The 14,721-nt window shown below is 43.6% G+C and overlaps 1 protein-coding gene across 12 annotated transcripts in view; it reads right to left on the bottom strand.

The window, feature by feature from the left end:
• ITGB3BP (integrin subunit beta 3 binding protein) overlaps positions 1-14,721 on the bottom strand; it is a 55,841-nt gene that overhangs the window by 19,527 nt on the left and 21,593 nt on the right. For 4 of the 12 annotated variants that reach the window (XM_065673158.1, XM_065673156.1, XM_065673160.1 and 1 more), the window contains exons 8-9: positions 11,005-11,085; positions 5,020-5,073 (exon numbers count right to left, since the gene is read on the bottom strand). In XM_065673158.1, the coding sequence (XP_065529230.1) occupies positions 5,021-5,073; positions 11,005-11,085 (134 nt within the window). In that variant the 3' untranslated portion in view covers position 5,020. Of the gene's footprint in view, positions 1-839; positions 3,676-5,019; positions 5,074-11,004; positions 11,086-14,721 lie in introns of those variants that run through there. The other 8 variants (XM_065673165.1, XM_065673162.1, XM_065673167.1 and 5 more) reach the window with 5 other exon arrangements.

Raw genomic sequence — 14,721 nt, 5'->3', positions numbered from 1 at the left:
TCTTGGTTCTTCATCTGGTGCTGGAGGGGAGGACATGTGGCCTCCAGCAGATGGGATCTAAAGCTCAGCTCCAGCAAAGGCCCAAGTGCTGTAGCCCATCAGCACAGCAATTCAATAGCAGCTTTGGTTCACCCACAGGCTTTTGGTTTTCTTGTGTTATGTGTTCCTTACCTCAGTACCAGCACTTTTGGAATGCTGAAGAATTGTCTAAGCCACAGATACACATAAGCTAATGCTGGGTGCAGGGGTAGAGGCTGTGATGTTTGGGAAGGGGAAGGCTCTTGTGTGTGCAGCAGGTTGGAGGATGCATCTTCCTTCACTATAGTCATCAGCTGTGATTTGGTTTTAACACAGTTGTAGCCTTTTGACTCTCAACTGTTTCTACCAGGGCTGAAAGGCCAAAAGCTCTTGGTTCTACTGAAATAAAGCTGAGGATACCACGCTGTGCTTTGAAAGTAGGTACTGGGTGCTTCAGGGATAAAAACCCCCAGTAACGGAACTAAACTCTGCAACTTCTTTCTCCCTCTGCACAGCACAGCCTCTGCTGCAAATAATTGAGAGAATAAAAATGGATTGAATAATTATATATATAAAGCACACAGAAAATAAATCATAAAGCCATTCCTGGTAGTATAGTTTAACTAGGAGCCAGTCTGTCCTTTTCCTTCACGTACAAAAAGCAAACCCATCCTCATTTAAGGCTTCTCTGTGCGCTGTCACATTCCAGACTGCTGCTGACATTGGCAGTGTTAGGGTGAGTGTGTGAATCAGCTGTTCTGGGAACTTCCACCTGTGTCAGCTCTGAATGCTGTAAAAGAAGTGTCTACAAGCTGAGTGTGTTTGTTCTGCTTTTCCAGCTTTACTTGTTGGCTGCAGTTACATTTTCCGCAAGGTTATACCCGTGGCAGCTCGGGGAGAACACAAAAGGTGCTCTGAGGTAGTAGTTGTGATGGTGTTGGGAGCGAGTAGAGGTTAGTGGTGTGCCTACACTATAACAGTTCACTATAAAGCAATGCAACTTAAGTATTTCCACAAGTATGTAGAGCTTCTGTGAGGGTGTGACCCTGGTGGTGACACACAAGAGCTCTGCCCACAGTGTGGCCTTTCCTTGGAGGAGCGTAGGCTGAGGGGTAGAGATGTGTATCAGGACGTGTAAATGGGGATCTTTGTCTCCAGAGTCTGTGAAAGCCAAAACCCCGCAGTGTTCCCCCACATGTGATGGGGTGCAGGACCACCCGCCCTTGAGGCCATCTGGAGAACATCTCTTTCCACCCAGACAATATCTGAAATGGCAAATTAAGATGGAAAGAAGCAGAAGGGCTTCAGGTTCTAATGAGCTGGGTCTCGTGTTCAACACGAGATGATGGTGAGATCCTTTCCGCCCATATAAAAACATTAGTTTTGAGTGTATCTCTTTTCTTTGTCCTTGAGATGGCTTCAAGGGGTGATAAAGTGCGAGTCATATGATCCACCTTGTGTGGAACTGGAAATGATTCTTAACAGCCCCAGCTGTTTCTGAAAGGCAGCAGCCTGGTACAGCAAAGGGGTCAAAGGAACAGTAACTGCTCAACTAGCACAGGCATGTAATGAGGAGCATTTGCAGCAGAATCTCAGTATAGAGCTTTCTGCTTCCGTAAAACATTATTAAACACCAAATTTCATGATATTTAGTAATTGCCATGGTGTGAGGCACCACTAACTCCTGTTAGCCATCACCTTTATTGTTATTTTATTGTATGCACATTTTCTTTTGTTCTTCTAAGACTAGACAGAAGGGATTGATTTAGGTGAGTGTGTGGTTGGTTTCCAGATGCTTTTTAGATCAAAAGTATTTCCAGCTACAAAGGTTATAGTCAGGTTATATAAACTAGATATATATAAGCTAGAGCTGGTTTGGGCTCACCTTCCACTACCCCATAAAGCCATCAGCTGGGGCATCCTACAAGTACAACCACCACCCAACAGCGCAGGAAGCTGACAGCAGAAGGGAGTAGGAGCTAAAGGGAGTAACTGACACAATTCCCTTCCAACAGTTACTAACAGCTTTTCCACTTGGATTGCACAGGTATTACGTAAGCATTTTAAAGGTTGGAGCAGACAATCCTTGAGGCCCCTTCCACATTGGTCTTCTATGATTTTTATTAACTAAAACTGCCCAAAGCTTGAATATGGATGTGTTTAACCACACTATAATACAGCATCTTGGTCCTTGCTATTTTAGTTGTAAAAATCAGTTCACCGCTAGAAAGGTTTATTCATATTTACATTGAACTATCTAGAAGAATAGCAAAAAATGGAACATAAAATAAAGAAAAATCATCCTACTCTTTCAATATGAGACAGGCTGCACCTAACACAGTGATTTGAGGTGCAGGGGCTGTAGTAGGCTGGAGAGGTGGTTTTGAGGATAGTTGTTTGTAACAACTTTCCCCATACATCATTAAATGCCAAAACTAAGGTAAAATCTTGACATAAAAAATGAATGGTATTAGAGCCATGTGTTTGAACACCGTGGCTTGAAGGTGACACCTTTATATTGTGTGTCTTGAGTTGATGTTCTCCACTATGAGGGAGAGGCACTGGCACAGGGTGCCCAAAGAAGCCGTGGCTGCCCCATCCCTGGCAGTGCTCAAGGCCAGGTTGGACACAGGGGCTTGGAGCAAGCTGCTCTAGTGGAAGGGGTCCCTGTCTATGGCAGGGGTTGGAACTGGATGAGCTTTAAGGTCCTTTCCAACACAAATCATTCTATGCTGTTGAAGGAGTTAGGACAGTGGATGACATCTCTTAACTGTGGCAGCCATAGACAGGGAAGTTCTTTGCCAACAACTTCAATGTGCTCAGCACTTGGAATAATTTCTTGCACACTAGAGCTTCCTCTAGTTTTGATACAAATCCTCATTAGCAGAAGCCATACATTTCCAGACAGGCTTTTGCAAAGCTGGATGCATTTATTTCAGTCACAGTTAACTGGGTTTTGGGGGGCTGATGGTGTGATGACAGGAGCAGGGCAGGAAGCAGCCATTTCCCACAGAAGGCCTGGGATGCAAAGGTCATCTCTGAGCAGAGTTTCTTCTTGCCTGGTTCTTGTAGGGAGGGTTAGAGGTGGGGGATTGGTTTATTTGCTGTAAAACTAAGGGAGCCTAAATCTCTGTTTGCCATAGGAACATACATTTTCCATGCAGCAGCCAAGCTAAATGAGCATTTTGCACTCCTGCTTGCATAAACCAACCAGGATGTATTATTTACATTGGGATCATCTGGTTGTGCACATTGTTCAGTTTAAATAGATGCCAGAAATTGTATCTAGATGTGCACCTGCCCATCACAGGGAGCAATCCCAAACTGGTATTTGTTGGGGAGATTGGTTTACATTCATTTCTTCTCTCCTTTTAAGTACAGCCACACAGATGTAGAACTTTGGGTTGCTGTGGAATGCATTTTTCACATAATGCCTGTGTGGAGAGGAGGAATGACTAAAATAAATAGCAATTAGGCAGCAGCAGCATCATTCATGTGATCTGCTCGGCATTACATGCCTGTCCTACAGCCAGAACTAGCCTCGCTGTGTAAGAAAGGACACGGACACAGACGCACAGACAGCCTAAGGCAAAGCAGAGCAACAGATGGTCACTGCAGCCACATTTCAGATGTTGTAAGGAACTGCCATCAGTTTATCTGCAGAAGAAGTTGAGAAGTAATTGCTAAAAGATCATTTAACTGCCACAACCGAATTCTTTTAAATAATAAGAAAACAAAGGGCTTTATAGTGATGGTTCCACTTACGAAAGGGGTAAAGAGAACCAGGAAGAGTAAATGTGTCTCTTTTTTGACATTAGGGTCCAAAATCAATATTCACTGACTAAACACTAGTCCTGGACATAAACTTATAGTAGGGATGAGCACTTTCTGATCTAACTTCGACTTGAAACCTTGTAGTTGTCAGCATGAGTTTACTTCAGGCTAATAAGCCAGTGTAAGGCTTAAAGTGATTATTGTACCATAGAAAGGTCACTCTGCGGTCTTTGGGACTCTGAAATTCTGCTGAATGGAAAATGAGCTGCTAAACAGGCCACTAGTGCTGCTTGCCTGCAGGGCTTCCCACCCCTCCGTTCCTCTGGTGTGGTAGCTGGTTTGGAAGGAGTAAAGAGGAGAAAGCATCTCTGGCATAAACAGCTGGGAAGTGTAAGGGTGGCATTAGCTTGGGGACAAGCAGGGGTTTAAAGCTTTTTTGCTACTAGGTTACTTGTGATTATAAGATAAAAGGGCTAAAGCCTTCATTGAGAAGCAAAATGCATGTGTTTGAGCTCAGCCCTGCACTCAGTTAAACACCCTGTAGATCTACTGTCTCATATTCCTTAATTACAGGAACTGGAATACTTTCCAGAGGAAAGATGTTCTCACACCACATGGGCAACTGATATAATCTGCAGATAATCTTTAAGGTCCCTTCCAACCTAAACCATTCTATGACTCTATTACATTCTCATCTCTCAAGACTTCTTTGTCGAGACTTTATGAAACAGATTGGACAGCAGTGACCCCAACGTGCCTGAGCTGCATGAGCAGAGATGGATAGAATAGGGGTGGGAAATGCTCCTGAGGAAGTGGGGGGCTGGAAGTGGCAACCAGGCCATCACCACGGCATTTAAGAAGGGATAATCTCAAGTACACAATTTTTCTTGCTTTTGTTACATGTGTTACAGCTGAATTGCCATTCTTGAAAAGAGCCAGGCAGTTAGAAGCTGACAGCCTTGATAAGGAGAAATGATACTGGATGTTTTAGCGTAGGACAGAGTTTCTACAGATTGAGCACCTCATTTTGCTTAACAAACCAGAAACAGGAAATACCACATGCAGAGTAACAACTGTTTTCCCCCCAAGCTATTCCAGTCCTCACTGCAGGCCTATACACTGAGGCACCCTGCAAGTGTTGTAAAATGAAGTACCCCAGCCCTTCCGATAACCTGACCTGTACGTGGTGGCTGGTGAAGGCACAGAGTGGATTGAGGAGCTACTCACCTCAGTCAATGAGAGACTTCAGGAACGTGGAGCTACCGGTGGTCTGAACGCATCCTATGGAGAAGGAAGATCAGTTTTGATAAATCATGGAATCTTCTGGGTCAGAAGGAACCTTAAAGCTCATCCAGTTCCAACCCTGCCATGGGCAGGGACACCTTCCACTAGAGCAGCTTGCTTCAAGCCCCTGTGTCCAACCTGGTCTTGAGCACTGCCAGGGATGGAGCAGCCACAGCTTCTCTGGGCACCCTGTGCCTGTGCGTCACCACCCTCTTCTTCTCAAAGTCTGGTCTAAATCTATCCTCTGTCAGTTTAAAATCATCCCCCCTGTCCTGGGTTTAAACCACGACACCCCCCTTGTCCTATCACTACATGCCCTTGCAAAAAGTTCCTTGGAAACAGAACAAAAATATAAAAACTAAACATGATAATAGTGTTATTATACAAGTTGTGAAAATCCCCCCACAAATACAAGTTAACAAAGTTACTGCAGTGTTCAACAGAACGCCTTTTACTTCGTACAGTTACGGTGTCTCAACAGTAATTTAGGAGGTTGTCCTAATTACTTGTATGTGCACGCAGGCTACATGACCACCAATGATGACAAGGCAGAACAGAACATGTTATGAGTATTAGGAGCTGCTCTTTCTGTTTTGCTATTAATAATAAAAGAATAAATAAAAGTCTGTAAGGACCATATGAGCAGATTCAGTCAAGGACTGTGTGAGGAACAACCATCTCAGAGGGGACAGCAAAATGAGAGGGAACAGCACCTGAGTCCTGTGCTCAATGAGGGCAGGGCCAGGGGGAAGGGCTGAGCAGATGGCTGGAAGAAGTAGAGGAAAAGTGTGCAAGGGCAGAAAGGAATTCAGGGAATGAGAACACAGGGAAAGGCTCTGGGAGCAGGTGCCCCTGAGAGCCAACATTTCCCCCACATGGATTACTGCAACAGAGGATCAGCTCTGGTTCCTGTACCCTGAGTGCCTGCTGATGGGTCAAGCTGCATTTGGATTCCACCAGCACCAAAGGGTGAAGAGAGAATTCAGAATTACTGGTTTTATATTAAACATACCAAGACCAACAAACAGGTATTTACAGAGGTTTATAGCTAAAAAGATGACTACTGTGAGGAAAGGGCCTGCATGTAAATTTAGATGGAGAGAGGCATCAAAGCCATAGAGTCAGTGGGAAGGCTCTCCTCAGTTCTCCTCATCTAGCAGGCAGTGACTCCTTAAGTATCACATACAAGATGTAGTACAGACCTGCCTGTGGGTCTGACATGAGCTGGAGCTGACCAAGCCAGAAATCCTGCCCTACCCTAGGTCTCAAGAAGTTAAAGATACAGGCATCCATTCAACTTAGCCTCAGGCACAGCTCCCCAGCATCACACAAACACCATTTGTTTACACAGATACCACTACTGCTTACAATAGGAAACTGTTCAGTAACAGAAAAAGATGTAATTACAAGATGGTACAAATACTGAATGCAAGTCCCTAATTGAATCTTTACAAACCTGATTTGCACTGACTGCACCATTCAGACTATGCTGTACTTACAGAACTCATGACCATGCCAAGGTCTGCATCTGACTCCAAGAAACCCTCTTAAAAAATGTAGGCTGCCCAGATTCGTATCAAACACCATTAACTTGTCCCTCTTTCCACACATATACCACAACAACACTTTGTGACCAAAGCCTTGGTTATAGAATATTTATACAGATGTCATTGGGATTTGGCTATTCAAGGAATCAGATAGATATTATGATTTACTACTCAACGTGCTCCAGTCACTTACAGTGCTTGTTGTAGCAGTTTCAGGGTTTTATTTATATATTTTTGGGGGGTGTGTGAAGCTAGTGAGTTGCTCTTAACCCCAACAGAACAGACATCCCCTAGCAACAACCCTTCTCTCTCTTGGTATTTTATATATGTGACGTGGTTTAGTGGTGGCCTTGGCAGTGCTAGGGAATGGTTGGATTTGATCTTCAAGGTCTTTTCCAACCTAGTTGATTCTATGATTCTAGGTAGAACTCCTAAGGAAGTTAAACTACATAGAATATTAGAATGGTTTGTGTTGGAAAGGGCCTTAAGATCATCCAGTTCCAACACCAGAAAAACCCAAAGAGAACATTAGCAAAACTTTAGTATGAAAACCTCTTGTGCCCACAGCATTAAGGAAGGGCAGGGTCTGTGGAGGTGACCAGAAGGACATTGGCTCAAGCACTAAGTGGATGCTGGACCAGCACATGCTCCTTCATCAGCTCAAACACTTTGGGGGTGCATAGGGCCAGGCAGGAACCTCAGCCCTGCCCCTTGGCATGGTATCTCCTGTCCCTGGCCCACAAAAGCATTAGAATCATAGAATAGTTAGGGTTGGAAAGGACCTTAAGATCATCCAGTTTCAACCCCCCTGCCACGGGCAGGGACACCTCACACTAAACCAGGTCACCCAAGACTCTGTCCAACCTGGCCTTAGAAGGGCAGAATCTTCCCAAGTTTCTTTCCCCTGCTATTCCCAGCACCATTCTTCCCCAAGTTTGACTGCTCTAAAACATTTACAGATCTGAAAAGCAGCGAGGAAAAAAATGTTCACCTGTCAGGTGATATAAAACCAATCTTCTCCTAAATGTGCCAGAATAATTTTTCTCCACCTCAACCACACTTAAAACCTTCAGTCTATTCATTACTGTCGTTTTATAGTATTTTTATTTAATAAAACCTATTAAGACTACCATACAAATCTCTTTACTTATGCTTTTATCTTTTAACTGATCAATTTTTATATTGCTGACATCCCTTCTTCACCATTTGCTCATTTAAAAATTCATAGTATATGAGCTATGTCTCGGGAGAAAACGTCTATAAAATTTGTTACAGCTGGCAAATGTGTATGAGTCAGGGGGAGCACATGACTAAATGCTTCACAGCAAATAAAATTTGTTTCTGTAGTAAGCAGAACTGTTTAAATGTTATTTATTTTTATGTTTCAAAGAAAATATATTGTGAAGTGCTGCATTGATTTAATACGCACCAATGTCTGTGTACACGCTGTACGAGGGGAATTTATGAAACCTTTGCACAACTCCTTTAATTGAATTTTCCAAATCTCTCACCACACACAAATAATCAATATCTTCTGCAGAGAAAACCAGTCAGAATTATTACAGTCTTTCTTTTCCATTTTGTTGTCATCAGCACATACGGAGCACCTGGATATTTGTAATGTCTGGGTAGCGAGTTATTTACACCTCTTAAACATATAATTGCTACTAAGTGAGCCCAAACTAATGTTTCTTTTCTATTTTAAATAATTATATTCATGGGAGAAAGCAGTATTTATTCTCATGGAGGAGCTGTTATATGGAGCTGTTGAAAGAACTACAGTCCCTTTTAATTTTTCATTCAGCTTAATACTCTACAGTCTAAATCCACCAGAATTAAAAATTAACAGTTATTGTGCCCATAAAAAGGTACGTAGGAAAAGAGAGAATAAACACAAGTGTGGAATTTGTGAATAAATGGGGCTGACACCCAAATACAAAATGCAGGTTGACAGTTCTCTATGTACATACGTCTGAGGCCTATAGTCATATCTCTCATGTGCATTTCTTTATCTGCCACAGAAGTTAATAGCTTAATATTTCATCTACATAGCAGAGGATGTTAAATCATTGGAGAGGTTTGTAATTTGCCCCCTTCCCTCCATCCAAAGAGCTCATCATGCCAATGACCTCAGGGCCAGGTACTTCTCCAATCTCAGGTTGTATTTTAAAATATAAGCTGTGGGTACGATCTGACAGACCCACATCTGTTTGAGGTCAGACAGAAACCTGTCCACCGGCTCCTTCACCTCTTGGTAAATGAGGTTACTCACTTGTCCTAGCAAAACCACCAACATTGCAGATTCTGTGCACCAGAACATGCTTTTGTTACCTCTTCTAGGCTGTAAAGGACTTTGCATGGTTACAAACTAGACCTGCTTGCACAGAATGAGAGATGTACAGTCAGATTTAACCTGAGCAACGACAGCTTTTAGTCCACACAATAAGAATTAGAACATGACACCACAACACACTCCTCCTCTGGGTGCTCTGGGAGCAATCTCACAGTTAGTTTTGACTGCAAATGCAGGAGGGCAGAATGGTTTCCCTGGGTCTCTGCATGGGGACATTCAAAGATGCACCAAGTCCATGTGTGCACACACTCAGCTTACTCTTAATTCAGTTTTGCTGAATGCAGTCCCATTTACAAGTGTTCACACTGAGGTATAACTTAAAAATATAACCGTCATTAACTTTTTTCTCATATTTAATGGTAGAAAAGCCTTATGAGCAGAAATACAGGCACATCTTCCACCCGAGAGAGCCAGAACAAGGCCAGATTCCCTCCAGCATTACATAAACCAAGTTATGATTTCTTGAAGCAGTCTTACTGATGGCACAATGCAATTTCTGCCTCACTTCAACAGCCTCTCTGATGAGGCCAAGGGGGCAGCTCATATCTTGGTGGGATGCAGGACTCAAGTGAAAGAGTACTGATGACCCCATTTCTCTTCCAAACACTGTGTAGGGACATTAACTCCAAGTAGATGTTTGTGATGTGGGACAAAACATCAAACCTGACCTTTAGCATTAAGAATTGAAGTAAACATATAATTTGAAAAGACAAGCTCTAAGTCTCCATCTAATAATAATCTGTTTGGGAAAAAAGAAGCCCTTCAGCATCATCATCTTTGTTGCTTTTAGAGATGCCAACCTTATGAAGTTCAACCATGACAACTGCAAGGTCCTACACCTGGGTCGGAGCAATCCCAGGCATGGCTACAGATTGGGCAAAGAAGAGATTCAGAGCGGCCCTGCAGAGAAGGACTTGGGGGTGCTGGTCAATGAGAAAATGAACATGAGCCGGCTGCAGTGTGCACTCACAGCCCAGAAAGCCAACCGTATCCTGGGCTGCACCAAAAGGAGCGTGACCAGCAAGTCAAAGGAGGTGATCCTGCCCCTCTACTCTGCTCTTGTGAGACCTCACCTGGAGCATTGTGTGCAGTTCTGGTGTCCTCAACATAAAAAGGACATGGAACTGTTGGAACAGGTCCAGAGGAGGCCATGAGGATGCTCAGGGACTGGAGCACCTCCCGTATGAAGACAGGCTGAGAAAGTTGGGGCTGTTCAGCCTGGAGAAGAGAAGGCTGCATGGAGACCTCAGAGCAGCCTTCCAGTACCTGAAGGGGGCCTATAGGAATGCTGGGGAGGGACTCTTCATCAGGGACTGTAGTGACAGGACAGGGGGTAATGCGTTAAAACTTAAACAGGGGAAGTTTAGATTGGATATAAGGGGGAAATTCTTTCCTGTTAGGGTGGTGAGGCACTGGAATGGGTTGCCCAGGGAGGTTGTGAGTGCTCCATCCCTGGCAGTGTTCAAGGCTAGGTTGGATGAAGCCTTGGGTGGGATGGTTTAGTGTGAGGTGTCCTTGCCTATGGCAGGGGGGTTGGAACTGGATGATCTTTAGGTCCTTTCCAAACCTAACTATTCTATGATTCTATGATGTACACCACAAAGAAAGCTGCTGGAGAGACCTTGTCACACTTTTGCTGGAAAGGAGCCTAGGATTTAACTGAAAGGCTCTTGGTAGAAGGAAGGAACTGTTGTGTCAGCATTAGCAGCTTTTCCCAAACAGATTAAAAACATGGGAGAACTGAATCTCAGATGAACCTCTATCACAAATGCCTGGAAGTAGGGCTTGCATAAATAAGAGCATGTGGTTCATCCTTAGTCAGCTCAGGTACTGGTTCTTAAGAAAGGGCCTACAGATCTGTTTGGTAAAAAGGCCTTTCTCAAACCCTAGGTCTGACCTCAGTATCCATCTCATCACTTCCCTAAAAAGTGAGTATTTGCCATAAGCAAAGACAATCCTGATACTTGTTCTATTTGCTCTCAAGGAATGGAAACTCTGGAAAGAAACTCAGTTTCTGAATAAATTTACCTGTGAATTCATTCAGTTCACTTAATATATTTCTGCTTAGCCAGTTCACAAGACCAGAAAGGACACAGTGACATTCCTTCCCTGCAAGGAAATACGAAGTTGGGCTGAGAAACAGCCAGAAAACTCCACAGATATGTTCCTGAAAATGTACATCTGAGGTCTAATGTATTCCCCTTTTCCACAGAAGATCCCAAAGGAGGACAAGGAAGGATGGTGGGAGACAGACACCTGAGTATATGTAAAGGTCAGCAAATCTATTCTACTTGGTTTGAGAATGATGTAGAAATATGTTGTAAACTTGATTTACTCACAGCAAGCCACCAGCAGTCTAGGCCCAAGCTATTCAGCTGCTTGTACACAAGCATCCATTGCAAAGTCCAAACTCAAACTGACAGGAATAGGGATAAGTAATGGAATATTGTAATAAAATCCTTACTGTTTTATCTGTTTTAAGAAGGATCTCTGCTTTTTAAGGAGAAGTCCATATTTTACAGTGTTTCTGAAATGGGAGTTAATGTTTTGCCATACATACACAGTTTGGACTGGTGAGTGGGAACTCGGTATTACTTAGTCCCTGATCTCTCCAGCTTGGCTTTCATTAAGAATTTCAAGTGGCATTCAATAGAAATCCATCAAGTTAACCCTGATCTAGTCTCTTGGAAAGCCACCACTATTCCTGCAAAGAGTGCAAGCTTCAGCCACTCATATTAAAAATGATAAGAAACTTAGAAATGTTTAGAACTAACCTTAACAGGAGTGATGGTATCTGCCCTGGGCTTGGCAGGATGAACAACATGAAAAGAAAGTATTTATTATTTCATTACAAGACATAGCCTGAAAGTAGTTTTCCTTGACACTGCAACTATTTGATCTCCTGTAACGCTCTCTTGTTGTTCTTTACTTGGACAGCAGACAGAGGCATGGACATGATTAATGCCAGTGTTTCTGGTAAGCAAAGCATTAGTATGATTTTTAAGAGCCAGTTTTCCATTTAGAATGTTATTTTGACTCCTTGAGATTCTGAACCTATTAAATTTTCCTTGAAAATATGCATATCACAACCTACACATTTCTTCTCAAGAGGCACAAAGCATGGTTTGGACTGTGACATACCAACCAGATTTCATCTCTTGGCAGTTGCTTTGCAGTTTGCTTACATTCTATTCAAAAACATTTTGTTTACTGTAAATGCTAGTCATGGACAGACAAAGATGCCATTTGTTATGCTGGCCACACAAAATGATATATTGAGTTCTATATAATGGTGCCCATTGAGCAAGGAATGTTTTGTATTAAGTTGTTTTAAGTAGAGGTTGTTTTATGTAAAGTAAATAAATTTCATGCCTCACCATGTGATGATAATGTGACATTCCATCTGTATCAAGCCACTGAACAGTCATAAGTTTTAAGTCTTGAGCATAACTAATTAAGAATAATTATGGAAAACCACATCCAAAACTAAAAGGCAAAGTAAAACATCTCCAAGTGCTCCTGGTGGATAGGAGGATGACCATGAGCCAGCAATGTGCTCTTGTGGCCAAGAAGGCAAATGGCATCTTAGGGTGCATTAGAAAGGGAGTGGTTAGTAGGTCAAGAGAGGTTCTCCTCCCCCTCTACTCAGCCTTGGTGAGGCCGCATCTGGAATATTGCGTCCAGTTCTGGGCCCCTCTGTTCAAGAAGGACAGGGAATTGCTTGAAGGAGTCCAGCGCAGAGCCACAAAGATGATTAAGGGAGTGGAACATCTCCCTTATGAGGAGAGGCTGAGGGAGCTGGGTCTCTTTAGCTTGCAAAAGAGGAGACTGAGGGGTGACCTCATCAATGTTTACAAATATGTGAAGGGTAGGTGTCAGGATGATGGAGCTAGGCTTTTTTCAGTGATATCCAGTGATAGGACAAGGGGCAGTGGGTGTAAACTGGAACATAGGAAGTTCCACGTTAACATCAGGAAGAACTTCTTTACTGTAAGAGTGACAGAGCACTGGAACAGGTTGCCCAGGGGGGTTGTGGAGTCTCCTACACTGGAGATATTCAAGGCCCGCCTGGACAAGTTCCTGTGTGAGGTACTGTAGGTTACCCTGCTCTTGCAGGGGGGTTGGACTAGATGATCTTTTTAGGTCCCTTCCAACCCTTGGGATTCTGTGATTCTGTGATTCTTGCATTACACACTTCTTTGCCTCTCCTACTATTGCATTTGCAAAACTGCAAAAGCAAATTTATGGTTTACTAAAGCAAAATTGACATAGAAACTTCATCAAAATTGGTCAGCTTAAACTCGTAATTCTATTTTCCAGCCCGGTTTCACAAAATATCTCATTTCTCATCTAACAAGACTGGAAGTATGTTTAGCAATTGGAGGAAAGATAGAATTATAAATGTATACCCTGGTGGCCATTCAAAAGTACTGCACAAAGCAAGCAATGACTGTTTACATCTGCAATGGCCCACAGCATCCACCATTATAATTTTTTGGTAATCTGGAGCTGAGGATAATTCATTTTGATCAGTTTTCTTTACCTTAAGAGAATTCCCTAGAGCAGAACGAATTTAGGCACATGGAAGAGCAGATACAACCAAAATCGAAGCGGTTGCTTGTGACATAGAATCAAAGAATCAGAGAATAGCTAGGGTTGGAAAGGACCTTATGATCATCCAGTTCCAACCCCCGCCATGAGCAGGGACGTCACACACTAAACCATCTCACCCAAGGCTCTGTCCAACCTGGCCTTGAACACTGCCAGAGATGGAACATTCACAACTTCCCTGGGCAACCCATTCCAGTGCCTTACCACCCTAACAGGAAAGAATTTCCTCCTTATATCCAATCTAAACTTCCCCTGGTTAAGTTTGAACTTGTTACCCCCTCTCTTATCACTACAGTTTCTAATGAAGAGTCCCCCTCCAGCATCATTGCAGCACCCTTCAGATACCGGACACTGCTATGAGGTCCCCACACAGCCTTCTCTTCTCCAGGCTGAACAGCCCCAACTTTCTCAGCCTATCTTCATACGGGAGGTGCTCCAGTCCTTGAGCATCCTCGTGGCCTCCTCTGGACTTGTTCCAACAGTTCCATGTCCTTTTTATGTTGAGGACACCAGAACTGCACACAATGCTCCAGGTGAGGTCTCACAAGAGCAGAGTAGAGGGGCAGGATCACCTCCTTTGACTTGCTGGTCACGCTCCTTTTGATGCAGCCCAGGATACAGTTGGCTTTCTGGGCTGTGAGCACACACTGAAGCCAGCTCATGTTCATTTTCCCATCAACCAGCACCCCCAAGTCCTTCTACGCAGGGCTGCTCCGAATCCCTTCTTTGCCCAATCTGTAGCTGTGCCTGGGATTGCCTGACCCAAGTGTAGGACCTTGCAGTTGTCATGGTTGAACTTCATGAGGTTGGCATCAGCCCATCTCACAAGCGTGCCAAGGTCCCTCTGGATGGCATCCCTTCCCTCCAGCGTATCAACCAAACCACACAGCTCGGTGTCATCGGCAAAACAGTGCCACCGGTTGGGGCAGCTGGCAAATAGAGCAGCAGAGATGCCATCAATTATTTCAGTTCTGGTTTTGCTCTATGTGAAGACACGCGAAGATAACAGAAGTATCAGAATATCAGTGGTGATTGTTGATTTTACTGGGAAACATAAATCCCCTTGCCACATTCCCTGCTAGACAAGGCACTATAGTGACTACATGAGCCACAGTCTATGAAATGCCACCAACT

Source organism: Lathamus discolor, chromosome 3, assembly GCF_037157495.1.
Source record: "Lathamus discolor isolate bLatDis1 chromosome 3, bLatDis1.hap1, whole genome shotgun sequence".
NCBI classification, from domain to species: Eukaryota; Metazoa; Chordata; class Aves; order Psittaciformes; family Psittacidae; genus Lathamus; species Lathamus discolor.
Note: the sequence above shows the minus strand (reverse complement) of the source record. Positions and strands in the feature narration are given on the sequence as shown.